Below are 24,440 nucleotides of genomic sequence, written 5' to 3'. Positions count from 1 at the left end.
AAATATAAATATCTTTAAAAAGTAACAAAAGTGCTACATATGTGATCAAGGAAAAAAATTCCATTAGTTACTGCTGCTTAAAGTAGATTAAACTTTACAAATATTACCACATCCATTATCAATATGGCTTCCAATTATTAATTAAATTGCCTGTGGCAGTATAACTTTCTCATACCTTTACAAGGACAGAGTAAAGAAGAACACCAAAGCAGTCACATCCCATTATATCTCCTACAATGTAAGTGGTAAATGATCCCCTGCCTTTTTCCTGCTCATATTTAAGTGAGTACTTGCATTTATGATACCCCATATAACTGTTGTAGTAAAGTCTTCTATCAAATATTCTTACTTTGTAGGTTGCAGGCAAGAGTTACAAAGACAAAGTTATAAGCCCATTCACTGGTGACCTTAATCCCATCCTTGAGAGCTTCTGTTTTTTACTTTTTTTTTTCTTTTTGGTGGCAAGGGAAGGGTAATGCAACTTTGATGGTGAATCCTGGATCTTTTCCGGTCAGGCACTAGTAGCTGTGCCCATAATGTATAGTGGTTCTAAGAAGTAAACTTAGCCTCCATTAGACATTCAGCTCTTTTTCCCCAACGCTCTCAGGCTGGGCTTTTAACATGGTCCCAAAGGCAGAAGGCAGTATTTTATCCACTAAGTCACACAGCTTGTGATAGGAGAGGATGTCTGTGTTGGGCATGTTAACATCAACCAAAATCTGCGAATATGTTTTCCCATTGACATTCTTAGCACAGCACCCAGAGAAGTATAATCTAGCCACAGTGTGACTATAATGAGGCACGGCTTATTGCAGCTGGAAATCCATTATTCTCACATGAAGGTGGGGATTGTAGTGTTCTTTTCACTCTTTGCGGATACTCCCAAATGGTGTCTGTCAATCCTGTGCCATACTACCTCAGCTTGCATCCTTTCAGTCTTAGAGAAGGAAGGAAGGGTAGATAGACTAGTGTGACATGATACCTAAGGTTATCCGAGATTTTACATGTAGTCTAGTATCTGAAAATCAAGGCCTATCTAAAATACCTGGAAGCACTTTCTTGGAATGCTAAGACAGAACAGAGCAGCAAGATTTTCGAGCCACAGGGGCTGGGAGAGGGAAGTTTGGTTGGTTGATTGATTGGTTATTATTTACTGGGAATTAATACTGAGAGAGTATATGCAAAGGCTGAGGGCACCATGCCATCTTCACAGAACAAGACCCTAACAGCTAACTGACATACAAGAAACTGCAAAGTTATACTGTAAGAACACATATTAAGGACCGAGGAAAGTCTGCTAAGGTGCTACGTCTAAAACTAAGCTAACTTCTTGTGTCTGACCCTCCCTCTGTCGGTCAGTCATCATCCAGGGCCTCTGTCTTGATCTCACTGGCTCCTTGTCGGGCCAGGGCCAATATGGTGTGGTTGACTGCTGCCATTTCCACAGCCAACGAGATGGGGTCTTGGTGGTCACTATGGCTAGTGCTGTCATCCTGCAGAGACGGAACGAAAGAGAGCAACGTTAACATCCTGACAATGCTTCAGCTCAGGAAAGGGCATGCAAGGAAGGGCGAGCAGAAGATGAACATTCGAGGTCAGAAACGAAGTCGTTGGGGGAGGGAGCAGGTGTCTCATGATAGGATGAAGATGGACTGTGTATAAATAAGTAGACACTGAATGGATAGAGGCACGGTCACCACCGTGTGCTTTTGACAAAGGGTAAGTGCCCTCCTCTGTTCTGTTAGTGAAGACTGTGTTCAGGCTGCTACAAGTTTTCTTAGGGGTCATGAATATAAGTTGTAAAGGCTGGTATGAAACCACCCATGTATACCCATGTTTTAGGCCAGTAGTATTGTGTATCCTAGGAGCTGCGAGGTGTGACTTACAGAGTCTATGCAGGAACGTCAGATACTGTTTGAGAACTCCTCTACAGGGTTGCACGGCATTTCTACTAAAGTGCTTAAGTGAACTAAAAAAGACTGAAGCCTGTAGCATACAGGTTCAATATCTACCAGCCCACCGATGAACATATGTTTTCACACACAGACAAAGGGAAAATGTTATCACTGACTGTGATAGCACTAAAGCCTGGGATGGGTGCACATGGCATTTTCCCGTCCCCACCCAGCTGTCAAATAAGAGTGTCCGCTACCTCCCTTCAAGTGGTATCCACTCCTCCTGGTTGAGCTCAACATACACAGAAAATAAAGTTCTGAAGGGAAATGGGCATTATGGGGCTTAGTGCTACAGATATTATGTGAACATTTCACCCTGTGTTATATCCTGGGGAAATTCAGGCCAAAAACTTTGAATAGAGAGTCAGCTCCTCAGGAAATGATATATAGGAGTGTCTCAAGAATATCTGTAAAGAAGACAGCCATTGGAGGGTGTGGGTCTGGAAATAATGGCAGATGGGAGACACCAAACTTAGAGAGGGTTTTAGGTGTGCTTTCATCTTCTTAAAGTGAAAAAAACAGAATGGTGAAAAAAAAAGAAAAGAAAAGAAAAAAAAACAGAATGGTGTATTCAGTGCTTGAAGTGGGACTCCATCCTGGACACTCAGAGATCCCTTTAGGGATAAACACTGCCGTGCATCAAAAAAAAATTATATGAGATAAATTTCTTATGTATCATTTATACTGCAAAATGGTTGTGCTCAAAGCTGGGAGGGATAAGCCATGAAATAAATCATTGTAAACTGATATAGGGAAAACAGTTTCCAGCACAGACTAGAACATGGATTGGGAGTCTTTCTTCCCCAGCTCTTTTGTTAGCTATACTCAAGAACTCTGTAGGTATTAACTAAACAAGAATCAGTCCTATTACTTCTAGTAGAAGCCATAACAAGTAAGGATCATAGTAATATGGGGCCAATTCATAAAACTGGAGAGGAGCCATTCTATTCCATCAAAGTCAGGTATGGTACACTGCATATGTGACTACGTGGATATAAAGCTGAAACTCTATTCAGATTTACAAGAAATTTAGCAACATATGTCAGGGAATTCTGCACATTTATAGCTAATAAATTTATCCCATCCAGTGGCTACTATTAATACATTTCCTCCAACCAATGAAGAAAAAAATAAAGGTGAAATGGGAAGACATGCAGGTAGAAAGCATGTGTACGCCCAACATGCCAGAGAGACTCTGGAAGAACCACTCATTTTTGCATGAGGGTTGCCACTGCAATGGTGCCACAGTGGGTGGGCCTTTGACTTGTACTCTACGTTGGTACACGTTAAGGCATGAATTACTGCTGCCCGGTTGCTCCTAATATTTTTCAAACATTGGGTGTGTGCATGTGGTGAATGGTGCAACTTGCTTGTTTGGCTCAGATCCTCCTCTCTTCTTCTACCTTCTCTGCTTCTCTGCCTCCCTCAGAACTTCGTCCCTCCTCCTCCTCCCCATTGCGTACTTGCCAAGTGTCCTGTTGTATGACAATAAATCCATGTGGGTGAATATTGATTTCTCACAAATTAAACAGGACAACTGAATCTCACCACTTTCCTGTTCAAATTACATGAAAATCTGACTAGACACATGGTGGGAACTGGGGGAGGGGGAGGCGGCAGGAGAATAAACCCCCTCCCTCCCTGTACAAAATGAGCTCGCAGATTGGAGCCATTTTGCAATCAATGACCCGCGCTCGGATACTCACCTGCTCTGAGTAGTCGTTTCCATCTACATCGTCGCTGTTGGAGTGGCCTCCTGGACTCTGTACATCTATCCCATGACTCTCCAGGATTGCTGCTTCTTCGAAAAAAGCAAATGGATCCCTAAATTATCTGATACGTTATTTTAATTGTTTTAAATACAGATTTCAATGGCTGAGAAAACTCCGATGCTCATCTTTAACTTAAACTGCTAATAAAGGAGGTACCTAGGTTTCTAGAGGTAGCTAGATCATTCACTCATTCAAGTTAAGAATGAAAAAATAATGTTTTGCTATTCAGGAACTCCTGCTGGTCCATATGTTACATTTAAAAAAGTTGAATGGTATTTAATAAATGCTTTTTATTTTCAAGTTATCCTGTTTCTGGTTCTGTAACACTTCTGAAGGGGATAATGGTAGGCAAGCTCGGCATTTAATACTGGAATGGATTTTCAGTGGCCCGAAAGTTTACTCCCCAAACCTGGCCACTTCAGATTCCTTAATGCTCTATTAGATCTGGCTGTGTACCACGAGACAGATTCTTCACAGCGGCTGAGTCATTCTCCGGTGGTACTGTAAACAGTTTCAAGTACGTATCATTAACTCTTTCAAAACAGCAGAAATGATATTTAGTGGCAGTAATATCTTATTATGGAATTTAAGTTGTGAAATGTTACTAACTATAAAAATAAACACAGGGCTAAAAAAATGCCATTGCTTGGCCATTAAGACATAAGATGAAGGGAAACGTAAACAGGTCCAAGGGGTTAGAAGTTAGGATCATTTTGAGGTATTCATAAAATCATAGGATTTACAGCAGGAAGAAACCTTAAAGATCATGTAATCCAGCAACTTCATTTCAACGATAAAGAAAATGAAATACAGAGTGGTAAAATAACCAGCTAGTTAAGTAGTGGAACTGTATGTTTCCAACTGGAGTCTTACTTTGAAACCATAATTGTTGCTACAGCACAAAACATTACTGGGTTTTCAACTAGTGACAGAGAAGGAAGCGGCAGCCTCTCTGATACATTACCGATATTGGCTCTCCTCTTGATCTCCTTCCTTCTGTTGGCAAACCAGTTGTAGACTTTTAGGGAAGTAACTCGTTCCAGATCAGAAAGCTTTTTGCCTGTGAATGCATTCAATATAGTACAGATGACACAGTTCTGTGAGTCTGGCTTAAACTAGGTGGTAATGGGATTCAGGCTAGGTTTTTATTCCTACATCTAGCACAGATTAGGCACTTAAATGATTTTTGAATGAAATATGAAGATTACCCAATAACATGCTTCATCCAGTTCAAGAATACATACATACATGCAAGATACAGATCTCTCCAGAAAGTATGTGCACAAGGGTCAAGTAGTTTTTAAACTTTATGATGCAGTGAGGGATACCCATATTTATCCAGTATCATTAAGAAAGGAGGTCTTTCACAGTGAATGAATTTTTCAGATACTGAAGCAAACACTTTCTAGTCCCCAAACTTTTGATACTGTAACCACTTTGATGATAATTTCTTTAGAGTATATTACATACTTCCCTCACTTCTCAAGTAGAGAAAATAAAGAGAATGTAAATTTTTCTTGGTAATGCAGGGTCAACTATGACCCTGAAAATCCATTGTTATATTTTTTAGTTTAGATTAGTTTTTTTTTCCTTTTCTCCATTTTAGGATGTCAAAATGTGTCTGTTTCTAAAACTCACCCATTTTTTAGCTTGTAACTTCTAACTTGCCACTTTGCTTACTTTACTATGAAGTAAAGTAAGCAAAACTGTGCTGCGGATTTGGGAACAGAGTCTCAGTGTTCATAGGTCTTTTTTGCTTACTTTTATTTTCTGGGCTATATTCCAAATGTCTGAGATTGTCTGAAGTTTGAACTCTAGGTAAGTTGGGTATTACTACTTTTCCCCAATATATCAATATTTTTAGTTTATCATTCGTAAGTCAACAAAAACAGCTGGGTTGGCTCAGCACAGATCAGTCCAACCCTATTCAAGGCAGGCCTGTACTGAGACTGGTATCTTACTCTCCAGTCCAATAGTACATAAAAGCTCTAAGTGGGGCAAATGGATAAAGTAGGGTGTTGTAGCTCACAGAGGGAGGGAGAACAGTTGAACTGCATGGAAATAGCCTGTTTATTTGAGTAGGAATAATGAAGGTGGTACCTACATTGTAATCTCTCTAAAGAGGATTCTTCAGCTGAAAAGAAGTTATTACAAGATAGGAACTTGATGGATACTATGCTGGTTTGTTGTAGGCTCTTTACCTTTACCAAAATGGAAAAGCAAAATTACTGAACTCATTAAATGTCCCTGATTTTAAATTCACATAGAATTCTAGTTCATGCAATCTTTCTAAAAAAGAATCTTACAAAATCTTTAGGAAAAACAATTATTTTCTATATTCCAGTAAAAGTTGTTCTGGTGAACCTAACCAGAGTTTTTAGCGTTGAAAACCTGTAGGTCCAGGTGATGATCCAAATAACATGCCTTGAAGGAGCTAAGGGAATGGGCTGGGAGTGCTACCTTGAGAGGGGTTGGGGGGTAAGATTTAGAAAAGGATAACTGTAGTTGCCCTAACCGAAGGCTCATGGCCTCACCTGGCTTCTGTATGACAGCATTGCAGGCATTGGCAATTTCTTCTCTCTTTGCCTCATCAGGATACTGATTCTCATTGAAGTAACTGCAGAAGCAAACAAGAAATAAGAACACAAAATTAAAAAAAATTTAAAACACCAAAATATTCTCATCAAAGTACTGAGGTATCTTCCCAAGCTCTAATAGTCCACTGGTTCTCCTTAATGTGGACACTGGTATCAGACGTCGTCCAGCAACCTGTCCATTTCTTCTTGGACTGTGATTCTTGTCCGTGTTCTTCCATATGGAGGAAAATATTGTAAGGCAGTTGCTTTTAATTACCCAGTCAGTATTGCCCTTCCTTAGAAAGGGATGCTGATAATGAATGGCATTTCTTTGTGTGTGTTGCTAGACAGACATAAATTATAAGTTAATATTACATATTAATATGTAATGTGTTATAGGATACATTATTATGTAGTAGGTGTTATATATTAAAGCAGCACTGAGGTAAGTAGTTTGAAGTGCCAATAATAGGAGTACTTTTTAAACTTCTAGAAAAAATTAGGATCACCAAGCCAGTATGTGAGTTGTACCGTTTAGTTGTTTCATTTGTGTCCGACTCTTCATGACCCCATTTGGGGTTTTTTGGGCAAAGATACTGGAATAGTTTGCCACTTCCTTCTCTAGCTCATTTTAGAGGTGAGAAACTAAGACAAACAGGGCTAAGTGACTTGCCTAGACTCACATAGCTAATAAGTATCTGAGGCCAGATTTGAACTCATGAAGATGAGTCTTCTTGATTCCAGGGCTGGCACTCTGTCCGCTTACCATCTAGCTGCCCATAGGTGAATGTACTCTTTATTAAACATCTCAAATGAGACAAAGGAATGTTTGTACTGTTTTTTGCCAATACACAAGAACACCAAAAAACCAAGACCATTTGCCTAAAATCACAACAATAAATCATTAATTTATGAAGATCTTTTTGGGAAACAGAACATAAATACAAACTAGGGTCAAAGAGATGGAGAGACCCAAAGGAAATGGCTCTTCTCCATTACTACTAAGGCTATGAAACATTCCCTTTTTGAGAATGATGTTGACAGTACAGAACCAGCTACGTATCCAGGTTATGGATAGTGTCAGAAAAAGTAGGTGCTATTATAAATGTGCAGTCACTCAAGAACCCGAGGAAGAAAAACTTTGACAATGATGAGTTGTGCAATAACTGTACCAAGCTAGCCTGGCAACATTACCAAAAACTGTGGATGGGAGAAGGAATTGACTGGAAGGCAGTAGAGCTACCTGGTCATGGTTCATGGAGCAAACAAAAACCTCAACAGTTCAGAACTCACTAATTATGAGTTTGTGATCAGAGAGTCCATAGAAATCTGCATATAGACTACCTCTGAATTTAGGTCACACTCTTAAAATGAGATACTGTCATAAAAGGGAAAACAAACAGGTATACACTGGAGAATAACATAAAATACAGCCCATATTCAGGTTTCATACAAGGCAGATTTGGGGGAAAAAGTGAGGCTTAACTTCAGATCAATACAGTGTATTTTGCTCTAAATTTTCAGGCTCTTATTCCATTGCACAGGGAACCACAGTAAATATTGGTTTTTTTTTCAAAGCAAGGGATCAAGAAATTATGTATTATTTCAACATACCTTAAATTGGAGGATTCAACAATTAGTCATATTAAATGTCCTTTATGTTTGTGATTATGAAATATATTCTTGTTACGAATTATAATTTTTATTAACTTGCCTTATCTTGTTATTTATTAGTTCTCATTTATATCTCCATTAATAGGATAGATTACATTTACGCAAGCAGGATACCACATTATACCTCCACAACATTTCCTGCAACCTTTCTCCTCTCCCCACAACTACCCTACCTCCTCACCTCTAGTTTAAGAGTATTACAATTACCTCCTAATTGCAATCCTTGCATTGAGTTACTTCTCTTTCTAAGTCATTTTCTCTATGGAGGCCAAATTTAAATTCCTAAATCACAGGTCTGACCATCTCCTCCTCCACCGAAGAAGCTTCAGTGGCTCCCTATTGCCTTTAAATAAAATACGTGCTTCTCTGTTGGGCACTTAAAGGCCTTCACAACTTGGATCCAGCTTTTGTTTTTAGGCTGATTACACATTACTCCTCCTTAAACAATGTATACTCCAGTCAAACTGGCTGATTGACGGTTTCCTCTCCACAACATGCCACCTGCCATTTCTGTACCCCGATTCTCAGGACCCTTAGCTCCATTCAGAGTTCAGCCAGAGAGCCACACTGTGCAAGGCCTTTCCTGATTCCCCCAGTTCTTATCTACTCCACCCTCACCTGCCATAATCACTCTACATTTATTTTATATAGATCTAATATTTACTCTTTGTGTATATACTGTTTCTTCCCTTAAGGGCCAGGGCTGTTTCATTCACATATCTGTATCCCCTGTGACTAATGCCAGGCACATAGTTGGTGCTAAATAAACATTTGTTGATGGATTAACTGAACCTAGAGAATATAGCTAGAACAAAGAAAACAATGGAGAAAGAAAAACATTAAGCATGTATATAGTGAGGAGATCCCTTTAGTTGTAATAGAAGGTTTACATAAATAAGGCTCTTCATCTTTGTTGCATCATAGACCTCTCTGGCAATCAAGAGAAATGTATGGACCCCCTTTCAAGAATTATGCTCTTAAATGAATGAAATAAAATACTAACGATAACAAAGGAAATTAATTATGCTAACAAATATTTATTAACACTACGAAAATACTCACACAGTTTCTCAGACTTCAGAAACTGACCCTAACATGAAGGAAAAGTTGGGGAGGAGCTAATGGCTAGAAAGGCAGAATTAGTCAGATTGTGGGAAGTCTTGAAAGCTGGGTTAAAGTGCTTAGACTTTATCCCGTAGGCAATGGGGAAATGAGGTTTTTAATCACAGGAGGGACACTAACAAGGTGGTAGTCTAGGCAGATTACACTGGCAGAATTGTGTAGGTTAGATTATAGAACAGGGAGGCTGAAGAGATGTTATGAAACTACACTGTCAAATACTTTACCATACAAACAGAAACTACAGCAAACATTTGTGACCTACAGTATAATTTAATATGAAATACCAAAGGGATAACTTGGGAGGCCATATGCTAAGTCTAATTTTGTTTCTGAATGTACTGAAAACAATTCAAGGCAGTCAAAGGAAATCTAAGGCCCTGCTATCTGTTTTATATCCTCAGATCATTCCTGAGAGGCTAAATTGTTTACATTTGACAATTAAAGAAACTGAGGCAAAGCTTTGTTCTTTTCAAGATTTCAGAGGGAATTGGTTTCTGAAATGAAACTCCTGGGATCAGAACACACATCTGTTCAATATAAGGAAGTTTATGACCCTAGACATTTTCTAAGACAGAGGAAAGGGGAAAAACATAAATAGAAATCTACAGGTAGCAATAAAAAAGAGTGATAAAATAAATCCTAGGGGCACTACAGTTTTGGAGACAAAGGGCAGTTGTCAGTTGAATGATCAGTGAGTGAGCACCTTAAACAGGGAGAAACCAAATGATCTTTTTACCAGAAAATGACAGCAAAGAATTAAAATGAAAAGTGGCAAAATAATTTACATGAGATGAGAATCCCTAAGCTGGAAATGAATGGATATGTCCTTGAAGCACTTCCATTTCAATAACACTCAAGTCTATAAAAACTGCAGATAGCAAATTCCTTCCTTTGTGCCTAGATTAGTATACAGAGATAGCAGAGGCTGCATTCCTAAGCATGAGGTGATATCACATCAATGTATATTTCTCCAAGGTCTCTCTTCTCCCAATATGATTTTTTCTCCTGAAATAATTGCTGGCTCCAGTTGCTAATCACTGTTTTAGTAATCAAAATTAAGCCTTCTGAAATTTCTAGACACTGCCCATAGCCTTGAATTCCATCATGTATATCTTTTACAAAAGAATAAAGCTAACAACCAACAAATACATTCCCAGGTGATAGTCAATTTAAGCTTTCAGAAGAATGGTCCCTTTACAAAAGCAGGTCTGATACTAAAGGATGCTAATTTGGTTCCCTAACATCACTTACCATCTCTCTCTGTGATGGAGTGTATGACCATTTTCAGAGGATCAATTACCTAAATTCAGAAAGGTTTATCTCTGGGTTGGCTAAAGACTGATGAGAAATTTGGGCACAGCAAATATTGAGACCAGCTATTAAGTTGTTGTGGGATTTTAACAAAATCACAGGTCCTTGAAAGAGTGAAACCAGGTGCTGTGCAAGGTTAGAAAGGGTAAAATGTCTGGCATAGTTCTAGAAGGGAGTGAGCCAGGTAGCACACAAAACATCAATGTTTAGGAACCTACGCTGCACTAAACGCTTGTGAAATACAAAGTGTAGTTATGCCACAGTCTCTGGCCTGAAGGAACTTACAGTCTAACAGAAATAAAACCATAATATAGATAACTATAAGTATAAGATTACAGGAAAATTTCATTAGTGCTTTGACAGGACGAGGGAAAAGATGGTTACCAACCAAGGACAGAGGGTCAAGGAAGGCTTCCTAGAGAAGGTCACATTTTTATTGATATTTAAAAGACACATAGGAATTCAGGCAAAGACAGAATGAGGAAATTTCAGACATAGAGAATTATGTCTGAGTAACAGCAGAGAAGAGGGAAACTAAGTAACAGCACAGAAGAGGAAAAGTTCACGTTCATGGCAAAAGGAACAAAGTCAAGTTTGGCTGGAATTTATAGTGTAAGGAGATGTATGATGTGAGACAAACCTAGAGTTGTAGGAATAAGGTACGTGGAATATACTTTGAAAGCTATAAAATGCTATACAAAAATGAGGTATTATTAATATCATTAAATTAAAAGTTATCTTAAGGGGCTCAGATATGGCTGTCTCAATTTTTTTTGACAAAATAGAAATTGGTGGAGAACTTTGTATGACAGGTATGGAATCCGAACTTTACTTGGGAAGGAATAGGGAACCACTGTTGATTTCTGAGGTACTGAGAATGGTGTAAAAGAAAAATTATTCTAGATCAAGGTGAAGTTAAAAATACTACTTTCTCTCTCCTCCACTCCCCAAACAGACATTTGGCTTCTCTCCATTTTCTACTGAGGAAGCATGCATACATATGTGGACACGTACGTGTGCACACACCCCTGCGCGTCACTCACACACACACACACACACACACACACACACCACACCCTGTTATAAACATTCATGCCTTGGCCATGTCCACAATCCAAGATGCACTCTGAGCTCTTCACCATTCTATCAGGAGAGGGGCGGGGCAGCCTGTTTCATTATACATCAAGTTGAAATTTGAAAGCATGAATTTTTAGTGGGTCAGGTGAGCTGTAATTTAAAGAATGTTGCATTTCGAGATAGAGGGCAGGGTACAAGTCCCCATTCTGATTCTGTGTAGCCTTGGGCAAGTCACTTGGCCTATCTAAGCCTCTGGTTCTATGATCCCATTTGTCTCATTTGTTTTTTTTTGATGGGGTTCACACAGGACAAGTCTCTAGGCTGTCATTATTCTTTTATATTTAATGTTCTGCAGACTTGAGCACGTGGATGAAGTGATGTGAACTTACCATCTATGAACTCGAATGAATGCACCTTCAGAACAGCTCCAGCAGCAGGCTGAATGATATGTACCTTGTTATGTTTCCACGTGGTTTAAATTTCTTCTACTTGGTCTCTATATTTTTGAACCTTTTATTCTGTGTTGTTTAGAGATTGGAAAGTTGCCCAGACTACTGAGAAGTTAGGTACTTGCCAAGGTTGCACGACTGGTATGGGTCAGAGGTTAGAGTTGAATCCAGGTCCTCCTGGCTCCCAGGGCTAGCTTTCTACCTACCATACCACAACCTATCCTTATCATTTGACGAGTATAAAATGACACTTACTAAAAACATTATTCTTATACTTTTTATGAATCAACACTATGTTTTGGGTGCTTGTGGGAAACAATTTTCCTGTAATGATGTATAATTTGCTGAATTCTCAAGGTCATTTGGGGTTTATGTTTGTAGAACAGGATTTGTCATCTATAAGTTTATAAAGGAGAACAATCTTCTGATATTTAACTCAAACCACCTAATCATGTCTTTCACGTATTTGACAGATGCTAAATTTTTGCAAGCTACAGCAATATGTTGCAGTTTCCACTGCTTTATTGCATAATCTGTATCGTCAATAAGTCTGTGTTCCATAAGTATAACTTTTTTGTCATTTCCAGTGACAATGCCCTGATCCTATGAATAGCTACCATAAACACTCCCATTCCTATAAACAGATCTCCCTGCCTCGGTCATTTGGTCAATGCTTCTTTGCTGACACGTTGTTGTTCAAGTTCATGCAGATATTGCCCATGGAGCACCTGACTGCAATTGTGGATCTTAGTCATTTTATAGACTCCATCAAGAGAGAAATGACTTTTCAGTTAAATTCAACAAATCCAATAGCAAATACTTGTTGTCCGTCTTTATGGTTGCTTTGTGAAGCAAGGTCTGTTTATTCAAAAGCATTTCTGTAAACTTATAACCTGTATATCATGTACTCTGAAAATATCTAGCAATCTTCCTTCTCTTTTTTTAATAGAAAGTACAGTGGTATGCAAATTACTTGGGAAAAGCAATAATTTTAAGGCTTCACTGTATGATAATAATAATCATTCATGAATGCTTCTCTTAACACCAAGCTGACCTTGACCAGATGAAATCAGGTTAAGTCAGTTTATTCACCTTATGTTAGTTCTTTTTCAGGTGAGTGCTGGATTTCATGCCACCAATACATGTTTCACTGCTTTGTATTTTTAATTTAAGAATGGACATTGCTCCAAGGAAACAGAGAGAAGTCATAGCTCTTAAAGACCACACTTTAATGACTATCAAGAGATATGACAGTAGCTGTTAGTATGGAGAAGTCAAGTGTTTCAAGGATCATTCAAGCCCACAATGAACAGGATTTGTCTCATTGAAGGTGTAGAAAACAAAAAACAAAGCCAAGAATTGTCAAACTATCACCACCAAACAGCATAATTAAACCTCAGAAAACTAGCAAAGACTTTCAGAGATGCCAGGCAGAGTTGCTACTGATTCCTCTACAATACAGGCTTCTTGAATAATAATGAAGACCATAAAAAAGGGCTGCTAACAGTTGTTATGAAGAACAAATCTTTGTCATTGGCAAGACAATACAAAGTCTAGAGTACTGAAAAATGGAAAGAGGTTATTTTGACTGCTAAAACTTTATTTTTTTCCATTTTATACTACACCAGAAAACCACTGTCAGGAGAACATGTAAGATATGGGTTTATTCATTACTATGTAAAACATATACCCAGAAAAATGCTTGAGATTTTTTGCTTTTACCAGGCCTGAAAATCTTGTTCCCATTGAAAAAATGATAAACTCTGATAAGCATATTGCTATACTGCGAAATAGACAGAAATTCTCAAATACAATACTACAATAGGGCCTTAAACATGCCACACACCATGTTTAAGAAATTTATCCAAGAGATACAAATAAAATGCTTAAACTATGCACTATAATAAAGGCTATACTTAGAAAAAATGATTTGTTCAACAAAAGTAAGCTTATTATCTAGTAATAAAAGTGTGGTTTCATGATGAATTAAAGAATATGTGTCAAAAGCTTGTGACCTCAATAACAAATTCTGTAAAAAAAGTAATTGTTGCAAAAAGACAAGTTTCATATTAAGTTTTTAAAAGGCATAAAAGTTGCAAAGTTTATTATATAAATTAAAAAAATCTATTTTACTTTGGTCCAAGTAATTCATACCCCACTGTATTAATCTTTCTACAGCTGTCTTAGGTGATGAGCCCTACGTTTCATATGTTTAAGTTTTCGTTTGAATACTTTGATCCACTGTCACCCATTTTACTTTGCCAAAAAATATATTAACAAAGGTATTGTTCTAATTGTTCTAAATGTGTTCTTCCTATAAAGCTTTGATTTCGGGATGCATCACTGTCGCTATCATCACTATCTTCATCCTCCTCCTCATCATCATCATTTTAGCAACAGAGTCAGGATAAGAACTCAGGTCTTCTCACCCTTACCCTGGCATAGTTATTTTTTATTTATGGCATTCTTCCTGATAGGAAGGCTGATTGATGGGCATAGATTTAGTATAAAGAGACTTTAATGGTATCAAGGGGTATGGTCATTAAGTGATTTTAGTCTCATGGGTCCTCCTCTACTACAAATTGTTAAGGAGACAATAATACTCATGGGGGTCCTTTTGTTATGTGGCAGTACTATAGAAACACTGACGGATTCTTACTTTTTAATTCTCTTTTTATTAGATTTCAGGACAATTCATTATTTTATCATTAACATCTGATCTTATGATCTTCCTCTTTTTCATTTTTACATACTTCCAGTATTGTTGTTCAGTTGTTTTCAGTCATGTCCTGACTCTCTGTGACCCCATTTGGGGTTTTCTTGGCAAAGATGCTGGAGTGGTTTGCCATTTTGCTCTCCAGCTCATTTTATAGATGAGGAAACTGAGGCAAACTTGCCTAAGGATGACTTGCCCAGGCTCATACAACTAGTAAGTGTCTGAGGCTGGATTTGAACTGAGGAAAATGAGTCTTTCTGATTACAGGCCTGGCACTCTACACTACTGTGCCACCTAGCTGCCCATAGCAGTATTTCCATACATACTTCATAGCAATTTATAATTTCCAAATTTACAGACTATTTTATAGTGATCGCATTTTAGATTAACTGCTTCCTAATAATATGTGGTACTTTCTTAAGGTATTTCATAATCATACCACAAGATGAGTTACTAATGCAATGGTTTCCAATAAACAGATATTCCCCAAAAGTGTCACAGATTTTTGTTGAGAATCTAAAGAAGGTATGTCACTTCCTACACTTGGTGTTACTTTCTCTACCTGGAATTTGCCTATATTTTAAGATCTTATGCTGAAATCTCTAGCCCTCTGCCCACTGACTATTTAATTTTCAGATTGTCAGACTGTCTAACTAACATCTTCAAGGTCAATTGCTTTGGTTTGACTCCAGTTTCTAAGATTTAGAACTGAAAGGAATCTCAGCAGTTGAGTTTCATCCTTTAATTTTACAGATGAGGAAACTGAGGCTCAGAGAAGTAAATACTTGCCCAGAGTTACCCAGCTAATAAGTATCTAAGGTGGGATTTGAATCCAAGTCAGGTGCTCAGTCTACTAGATCATGCTGACTCCCATACCTTGCAGAGGTCTCAAGTGTTCTTCCAATCTTGATGTCTTCTGATTTCGTTCTAATATTCTAACCTCTGTATTTTTAAGTTCTAAGTTTGCTTATCCATTTTTCAAAGAATTATTGTTTCAGAGCGATTCTTTATTGCTTGTTCTAAGTCAGGGCTGTCCAACCTTAGGTTTTTATGGAAACAACAGACAATGCATTTATGTAAATTTCTACGCTTGTAGGTGGGCTGTATAAATCACACTGCAGGCCGCATTTTGGACAGCCCTGTAATATCTAAGTTATCTTTTCTCTTTTTAAAAAAATACTTAAGAGCTCTAATTTCCATCTTAGTTTCTTCCTTTATTTCTTTTACATATCTTCTATGTGCCAGATACATCAAGCCTCACCCTACCTGCCACCACTTTTCCTTGGACCCTGGAAGATTCAGTAAAGGAACTGGAAGTCAAGAACTCTGGGAAATGCAATGGCTCCTTTCCAGCCCCCTCCCCCAATCACTGACCCTGCTTCCAGCCTGGCCAGTTATCATGGAGAGGTGTGAACCTTGTGGAGAAGATGACCACTATTTCTGTAACACTGCTGAATAGCAGACAGGGTAAGGATGAGAGCCCAGGGAACAGGAATACCCTTTCCACCCCCTACTCTTCCACAACTGGCCTTGCTTCTAGCCTCACCTCCATAGATATTTTCCAGGACAGCAAACAGTCAACTGTCTCTGCAAGGACTACAACCCCCTAGATGCCAAAGCACTCATAGTTACTGAAAACCCTGAAGTGAAAGTTCTCACCACCAAGTCCTCAGTAATCTCCAATGGTTCAATACGAAAACAGATAAAACTATCAACAGAAGATGCAATTCCATCTGCTTTGCTGCTACACCCTAAGAACCACTAGACCTTTCCATCTGGCTTGCAGCTGAAACCTCCTTTATGTACTATCTCCCTCATTAGAATGTGTGCTTTTTAAGACCAGGGACTGTCTTGCATTTCCCTTTGTGTCCTTGGTGCTTAGCACAGTGTTATGAATATAGTAAATGCTTAATAAAGATATTAATTCATTCATTCTAAACCACTCATCATTGCTCGGGGTAAGAGGACTCTTACTATTTTCACTCTTCGCAGTTTTAGCAGCTTCCTTTTGTACCACATTTATTCATTATAGTAAGGCTTCTTTTTGGATGTTTGTTGATTTTATTTCTTTTCTCTGATATTTTCCTTGGGATGGATTTTTTCTACCCCCCCTCCTTATTTTTTTATTGTTATCACCTTATTTGGCACATTTCTTGCTACTCTGAAGTGATTAAGAGGAGCACAGCTCAGCCATGTTTCCAAGAGTTCTCTCTATTATGTTATAGACCATGGAATTAATGGATCAACAAATATTTTTTGAAGACCTATGAGATATTTGACACTGTGGGAGATACAAAGAACTTGTCTTAATAGTACTAAGTGGTACATGAACCTATATGAGTGGCATAAACAATACATCTGAGTAAGAGAGACCAACATGGTCTGGTGGAGTAAGCAAAGGCTTTCTTGAAGAGGGACTATTGTTTTGCTGACTGTAACTTTGAAAGAAAAGTAGTTCTCAGGCATGTCAAAAGGATAGGGAATGGCACTCTAATGAAAGGAAGTTAGGGCCAGGCTGCTTTGGGCTGAAAGATTTGGGTATTATCAAATGGTGAGCCACCGAAGATATTGAATGAGAGTGACATGATTAAAGTAGCATTTTTGGAATGTTAATCTAGTAGGACATTTAGAATAGTAGAGAGAGAGAGAGAGAGAGAGAGAGAGAGAAAGAGAGAAAGAGAAGAATCAGAAATCACTTTCATCAGTCCACATAGGAAATAACAAGCACTTGAACTAGGATGGTGGTAGTAGGAATGGCAAAGAAAGAGTTTATGTGACATACAATGAGAATAAAGACTCAACAAAACTTGAATATAAGGGTGAGAGAGAATTAGGTTTCTAAGACGAAACTGAGGTTTCAAAGTTGGATGACTGGAAGAACTGATAGGTATAAAGGAGTCAGCAAGGGAGTCTTTTTAGAGAAGGCAATGTTTCATTTTAAGCATGTTAATTTTAGATGAAAGCCTAAAATAGAGTAACTAAATTTTCTATAATATTGCTAATAGGAAATTCTGAAATTTCTACATAAATTAGATAAACTAAATTCTTTCAAATGGTTCAGAAATAGTTATTAAATTATAAACAAGAGGCAGCTGGTGGTAGAGCGCTTAGGCTGTAATCTATAAGACTTGAGTTCAAATTCAGACTCAGACATTTGCAAGCTATGTGACCGTGGGTAAGACATATAACCTGAATGTCTTTATCTATAAAATTGGGATCATAATAGCACCTACCTCTCAGGAATGTCGGGAGGATCAAATGAGATATTTGTAAAGCACTTAGTACAGTGCCTACCACATAACAGGTATTGCACATAAATGCTATTATTATTATTATTGTTAATATATAAACAAATCTTATAGGATCCAGACTGTAGGTGTGGCTTAGTAGTTTACATGTTTCTTATTACTTGCTAGATGTAATTTTTTGCAAAACAGTAACCTTTTATGATCTAAACTTCATATTCTTGAAATTCTTTGATATTAAATATGATAGAATAAATCACGAACTGATTTACTTGAACTATTTATTAGTGGCTGAGAAACTTAACATTCTTCTTATTCTCAGAAAATAAGTGCTTTTTGCTTAATAGCAGGCTGATAATCAGAAGGTGACCATTCTAATAATAATTGATTAAACTAACCAGACTTAAGACTTGTAAAAAGTCACTTAATTTTTATGTGTTAGTTCCATTTGTAAAATCACTTAACTTCTGTATTGTGAGATGTCTATAATTGAGGAAATCAGTTTAAAGAGTCTTTTAGTTGATTATAGTTTTATTTACAAACAGCTAAAATAACCCAGAAAGATGAATTAATATTTTTAAAGGAAATCATTAGCTCACAGATTTGGAGCTAGAAACTACAGGAAGTAAAAGCCTTTAATCCTTCACTCTGACACCCACACCCTATGCTCTCCAGTTAAAAGAGATCCACTTTCTGTGGCCTGCACTGATTTATCTGAAAGCTAATCATTTACAAAGAAGGAATAAATTATCTTTAAAATAAAGTGAAAGGCTTTATAATCGTTTTGCCCTTTCCAAACTTTAAAACCCTTTTAACTTCTTTACAAAACTTAAATCCTCACAACAACAGAGCTTGTTCCATTCAAACTGTGTTCCTTAAAGCATTCTACATGTGTACCATAAAGCTTTATACAATTCTATTAGCATAAAAAGATGGGTAACACTTCTGTCTCACTTAAAAAGTTATACTATCCCATATCCATCACAAAATTCCTTAAAATGTATTTTAAATTTGTCAATATTTCATCAGTCCTATGTTAGCGGAGTTAATATAATTTGCTACTAATTCCTTTGTGGCAGAACTCTTTTTGTGGCATATAGTAGATTAAAAATAAAGTTAATTACAATTGTGATAACTGACAATAATTTAGAGTTGCAAAGCACTTATCATGTATTATCTCCTTTGACTCTTACAACAACCCTGTGATAGAAATAATCAAACATTATTTCTGCCATTTTATAGTTGAGGAAATTGAGGCTTAGACAGGTTAAGTGACATGTCCATGGTTAAAAAGATACTAAATGTCTGACATGGAATTTGAACCCAGGACTCTCCTTACTCCAAACATAGTACTCTTTCTACACATGGAAGGAACAGAAAATGATTCTGTTTCCTGCATTTGGGGCACAAGCCTGCCAAAGACAATTTATTGATTAAACTATACTAATTCTAAGCATTTTTATTTAGAGGGAGCAAAATCTCAACAGGCAGAGTGCTATGCCTTTAGAGATCTCTCTAACATAAGTCATTCTGAAGTTACAGTTTGTAGTATTTCTAAACAGACAAAAGTTCACAGTGAGAGAAAAATACAGTTCCAGAACTTAGGTGGGTTCAGTTACCATGATAGTTAAGATGTCAGCACCTTCTAAACCATTCAGTCCCTTCAAAGGTAGTGAAAGGTGATGCCCTGAATTAGATTAAGGTGTTTCAGGTGGTCTAAGTCTTGTTACCACTTTTAATCCATCTTCTAAGACTTGTGAATTTGTTCTTGAACTTTAACCCAGTTTCTCAATATGCTTTTAATAAGGGGGAAAAAGGTTTAGTGTAGGCCACTGTTTTCCTAGAAATATGATTAGGTATTGGTATAGTTTTATTCATTCAAGTAAGTCTGAAAAGAAAAGGACTTCAGGTTGGAGAAATATTTATCTCAATCTCATTTAGAGAAAAAAAAAGGGAAGCTTTAATGTTTTCATATACTATACTAGAACTTTATAAAATTAGTTTCCTTAGTTCATCCTTATGATTGACAACAAAATCTTCAATTACAAAAAAAAAAAAAAAAATCTCCTACATAAAGGCCAGGGATTGGATTTTGTGATTTGATTGGGATAGAGAGCTCCCTTGGGAGGAACAGTGCAACTGATCATCTTAAGAGAGTTGCTTAGACCACTGAGAGGTTTAATGACCTGTCCAAAGTCACATGACAATATGTCAGAGACGGTATGGGAATACAGCTCTTCCTGTCTCCGTGGTTCTCTAGCCACTTTACCATATTCCTTCTCTATGCTAAAAAAGAACAAATGGATATTTTGGATTTCCTGCAGCCAAATAGTCACTAAATTTAGCTCCCTTATGCAAACATCAAGGCACTTAGAGCTTTGGATGCCACACAAAAACTTCCCCATTAAAGAATGTTAAATTTCCAATATCAACTTGGGAGAGGTAGCACAGGTAGCAGAAAAAGTGGTGGATCTCAGTGTCAAGAGAGCCTTAGAATCCCAGTTCTGTCACTTCCTACCTGTATGACTTTATTTCATTAATCACAACCATTTCTGGGTTTCTGTTTTCTTGTCTGTAAAATGACGGGTTTGAACTAGATGACCTCTTAAGGTTCCTTCTGGCTCCAAATTTCCCATCTTATGATCCTATGACCCCTTCCTCAGGCTTAAATTCCACTCTTTTGGGGGGGGCGGGAGAGGAGGAGGAGGTGACTAACCCTTCTTTGTAAGTAAGATGGATAGGCTGGGGAAATGTTACTAAACCAAATTTCAAGGGTAAACGATTTGGAGAAATTTTTGTTTTGTTTTGTTTTGCTGCACTGCAAACCCAACATAAGTTAACAAGGTAGAATAGCAGCCAAAAAAAAAGCTAAGTTGATCTTAGTAACCTGATGTGGCTAGAGTCTAGTGATGAGTACCACCTTTTGGGAAGAATATTGTCAAAAGAGAAGAACATTCAAGATGCTGAAGGTAGGCAAAGTTATGTCATTTGAAAATATGTTAAAGAACGTTGGTGTGTTTACCCTGAAGAATATTAGACTGAAGGAGGACAAGATAGTTGTCATCAAGTGCTGTATGTGGAAGGCTCTAACATGAAAGAAAACTTATTACACTTGCTTTTCTGGGCTTAAGAAGGTAGAACTAAGAACCATGGGTGAAGGCTGTAGAGAGTTTATTTCTGCTATTTTGACTCAAAATAAGTAAAAACTTCCTAATAATTAGAATGGTTGAAAAGTAAAATGGGCTGCCTCAGTAGGCAGCAAATTCCATCTCACTGGAGAGCTTCATATAGAGGTTGTATGACTACTTTTTTGGGATGTTCTGGAAGAAATTTCTGCTCAGTATGTGTTGGATTTGACTTCTGGAGTCCCTTTCAACTCTGCAATTCTATGAGTATTTTTTTTTTACAAAGTTTTACAAATGAGAGTTTATTTTGCATTCTAAAATCTTAATTTGTTTAAAGAACCAAACTGCTCTCTCCAAATTAGTTTTTTAGACAGTATGACTATAAAGACAGGTTAAAACGTTAATAAGCTAACTATCTAGCAGCTGTAGGCTTTAAGGCTCTGCAGCTTCATAAAACTTTAGAACTGAAAAGTCCAAGAAAAATGATTAAAAAACTATAGGCAAAGAGTAAAAACTGTCCTATGAACAAATAAAACATTGACATGACAAGGAATGACTTTATTATTAACAACTTCTTACAGTTATATAAAACTCTATAGTTTACAAAGTACTTTCACATACATTATTTTCTTTGATCCTCACAACAACTCTATGAGGTAAGTAGTCACATTTTACTGATGAGTAAACTGGCTCAGGAAGAGTAAATGATTTGCTCACATTTATACAGGGATTAAGCAGAGGATGGACCTGGACCTAGGTCTTCTAGTTCTAAATTCATTATCTTTCAATCATACTACAATGCCATCAATCCAAATACAGTAGACCCCCATAGCTTGTGTATAATACAAGGAATTCAAATACATCATAGATCAAAACTTGTCACAGAATACAAGAATTAGAGATTTTTGGAGTTGGAAGGGATCATGGGGATCATCTAATCTGACTATCTCATTTCTCAGATGGTGCTGCGAAGGCTCAAGGACAGGTAATGACTTCAAAGTCACAGGACTAGTTAGTGGTAAAGCTGAAGCAGGAGTTTAAGTGTCTTGACTCTCATTTGAGGGTTCTTTATCACAGACCACACTACCTAGTTCATATGGAATTAAAACCCAGGACCTTAGGGGAATCATTTTTAAATCAGAGATAACATTTTATACTTTGGATCTAAAATGTCAATTTCTATACCAGGGAGCCTGCAAATTATCAAAGGACACACAAGTGTGGCAGCATCAGCAGAAGACTAACAACAGACCTAGTAACACATCCTAATATAAACCAGGTCCCCCTTCTGTCCTCTTGAAAAACAAAACAGATGAAATTTCATTTCTTAGAGATCACCTAACTACTAACCCTATTTCAGAGAGAGACAGACAGAGAGACAGAGAGATCCTTGATCAATAGGCCCTGGGACTACTCATGCAAAATAGAGTATCTACATGCAATAAAAGTCTATATACAGAAAAGTTAATCCATAACAACACTGGTATCATAAGGAAGTTCTGATTTAGTTGCTAGGATGGTAAGAGGCTTCCCATCCTTTGCATAAAAAATCCAAAGATAAGTCTATATAATGGTAACACAGTTAATTCAAGCCATGAATTATCTTCTTGATCTCCAAGATCTTTCACATGCTAAATTCTTTGATTCTATGTTTCAATGCTTTACTAACTTGTCAGATACTGATTTAAATCAGACACTGTTAAGCTGTATGCTAAATAGGTCTCTATGAATGTGAGTTAATTTTCTGAGGCTATGAGAAGTTTGGTACTTGGCAAACTTGGATACTTGGCACTTATGAAAGTCTTGCAGAAAAACATGAAACAAGACCTTTCATGAACTTGCCAAATAATTTTAAAGTCGCACATGAATTACTAGTCTATCTGACCTGTCTTGGTGGAAATTTCATTAGGGGTATGAGTGAAGGTCTAGTCAGAGAAAATCATAGCCTCCAAGACAACAGTAGGGCAAAGTTCTCTACTAAAACATATGCCATCTTCTAGCCCAAAGACTATTTCTATGAAGTTAATAAGAAAAGGAGAAGAGACAATTTTCTGGGGCAAGTCAAGCAAATATTTTAAAAACTTAATGACACACACAACAAAACTGACCGTTATTTTTCTAAGGAGAAAAAAATTGTTTTGGCTGAATAAATTATCCCAATTAGATCACAACACAGTTTGAGTTCACTCCAAAACTTCTGAAATCTCCAGTTCATTTTGTCAAAACAAAGACTAAATTAAAGGTAAAAGAAAGTTTTGCAATGTCTCTGTTCCACCAAATTCTCGGTTTCCTACTCGGCCTGTCAGATGTGGATGCATACTATGAAAACTATCGTCCCTTGGTAAAAGCGCATTATGACTATGAGTGTGCTTCTAAACTCCTTGAAGAATACACTGGTGATGCTGGTGAGCTTCTTTGATGCATCTGCTTGACTTCGACTCTCCTCCACTTCGGCTGGAGAGAAGCTGCATCTTCCTCATCTCTGGTTTGTCAGGCTTCACTCACTGGTGGGAAGTTGGTCAGAAGTGGAGATTTTGTTTGGTGACCTGGAATTGGTAAGTTGCTCATTTTACACTTTGTGTATAAGTTGACACATTTTGGGGGAGGTTATTTTTAGAGTTAAAAATAATCTGATTTTGAGACTATTACATACAAAGATGACACTGACCTACAGTTTCTGTTGTTGTTTTTTCTTCAAGTGGTGATTATCATCACACATCAGACTGCTCTCTCTTGCCCAGTTCCCCCCACAGTGACAAAAAACATGCATTAACCTGCCATTAAAGATATAGTCTGTGGCCCCTGAAAAAAAATGGTCCACTTGGGAAATGAATCCAATACCTGTGGTCTCATTGGACAGGTATTTTTACCAAACAAGTTAACCAGCCATGGAAAATATAATAATATTAATTATAGATATATATATTTATATAGTGTTTTAGGCTTTGCCAGTGCTTTACATATATTATCTCTAATACAGAATATTTTCTTGGGATTCTTAGTTTCATTAGTCTGATATGGTCCTGACACTTATCTGACAGCAAAGAGATGTATTAGATGGCTTGTTAATATTCCTTCCAGCCCCAATATGGCTTTATTTTCATATGCACTGAAAAGCTGAGGTCCTAAACACTGAGTCACCACTTAATGACATCTACATATAACGATGACTTGGTTTTCAAGTCAACTTTCATAGGATCCCAGGACTTAGAGGTGGATAGGAACTTTGGGATCATTTAGTCCAGCTTTCTCAAAAAGATCTAGATAAATAAAATGACTGTCCTAAGGTTGCCCAATTAAGGGAGACAGGGCTGGAATCCAGGTCTACTGATGCCAAATCCAGCACTATTTCCACTATATAATGCGATTTCCCCTAATTAATGTTTCATTTTTTTGTTGATATATGATGGTTAAATAA

General features: G+C 37.4%; 1 protein-coding gene across 2 annotated transcripts in view; it reads right to left on the bottom strand.

Annotated features, from left to right (window-relative positions):
• Nucleotides 1–452: 452 nt before the first annotated feature.
• The window catches only part of HMBOX1 (homeobox containing 1), a 238,773-nt gene continuing 214,785 nt past the window's right edge, over nucleotides 453–24,440 (bottom strand). Inside the window, exons 7-11 of one of the 2 annotated variants that reach the window (XM_036750757.1) lie at nucleotides 6,262–6,344; nucleotides 4,692–4,787; nucleotides 3,662–3,756; nucleotides 3,359–3,430; nucleotides 453–1,493 (exon numbers count right to left, since the gene is read on the bottom strand). In XM_036750757.1, coding sequence (XP_036606652.1) covers nucleotides 1,356–1,493; nucleotides 3,359–3,430; nucleotides 3,662–3,756; nucleotides 4,692–4,787; nucleotides 6,262–6,344 — 484 coding nt within the window. In that variant the 3' untranslated portion in view covers nucleotides 453–1,355. The remainder of the gene's footprint in view (nucleotides 1,494–3,358; nucleotides 3,431–3,661; nucleotides 3,757–4,691; nucleotides 4,788–6,261; nucleotides 6,345–24,440) is intronic. The other variant, XM_036750756.1, reaches the window with a different exon arrangement.

Source organism: Trichosurus vulpecula, chromosome 3 (assembly GCF_011100635.1).
Source record: "Trichosurus vulpecula isolate mTriVul1 chromosome 3, mTriVul1.pri, whole genome shotgun sequence".
NCBI classification, from domain to species: domain Eukaryota; kingdom Metazoa; phylum Chordata; class Mammalia; order Diprotodontia; family Phalangeridae; genus Trichosurus; species Trichosurus vulpecula.
Note: the sequence above shows the minus strand (reverse complement) of the source record. Positions and strands in the feature narration are given on the sequence as shown.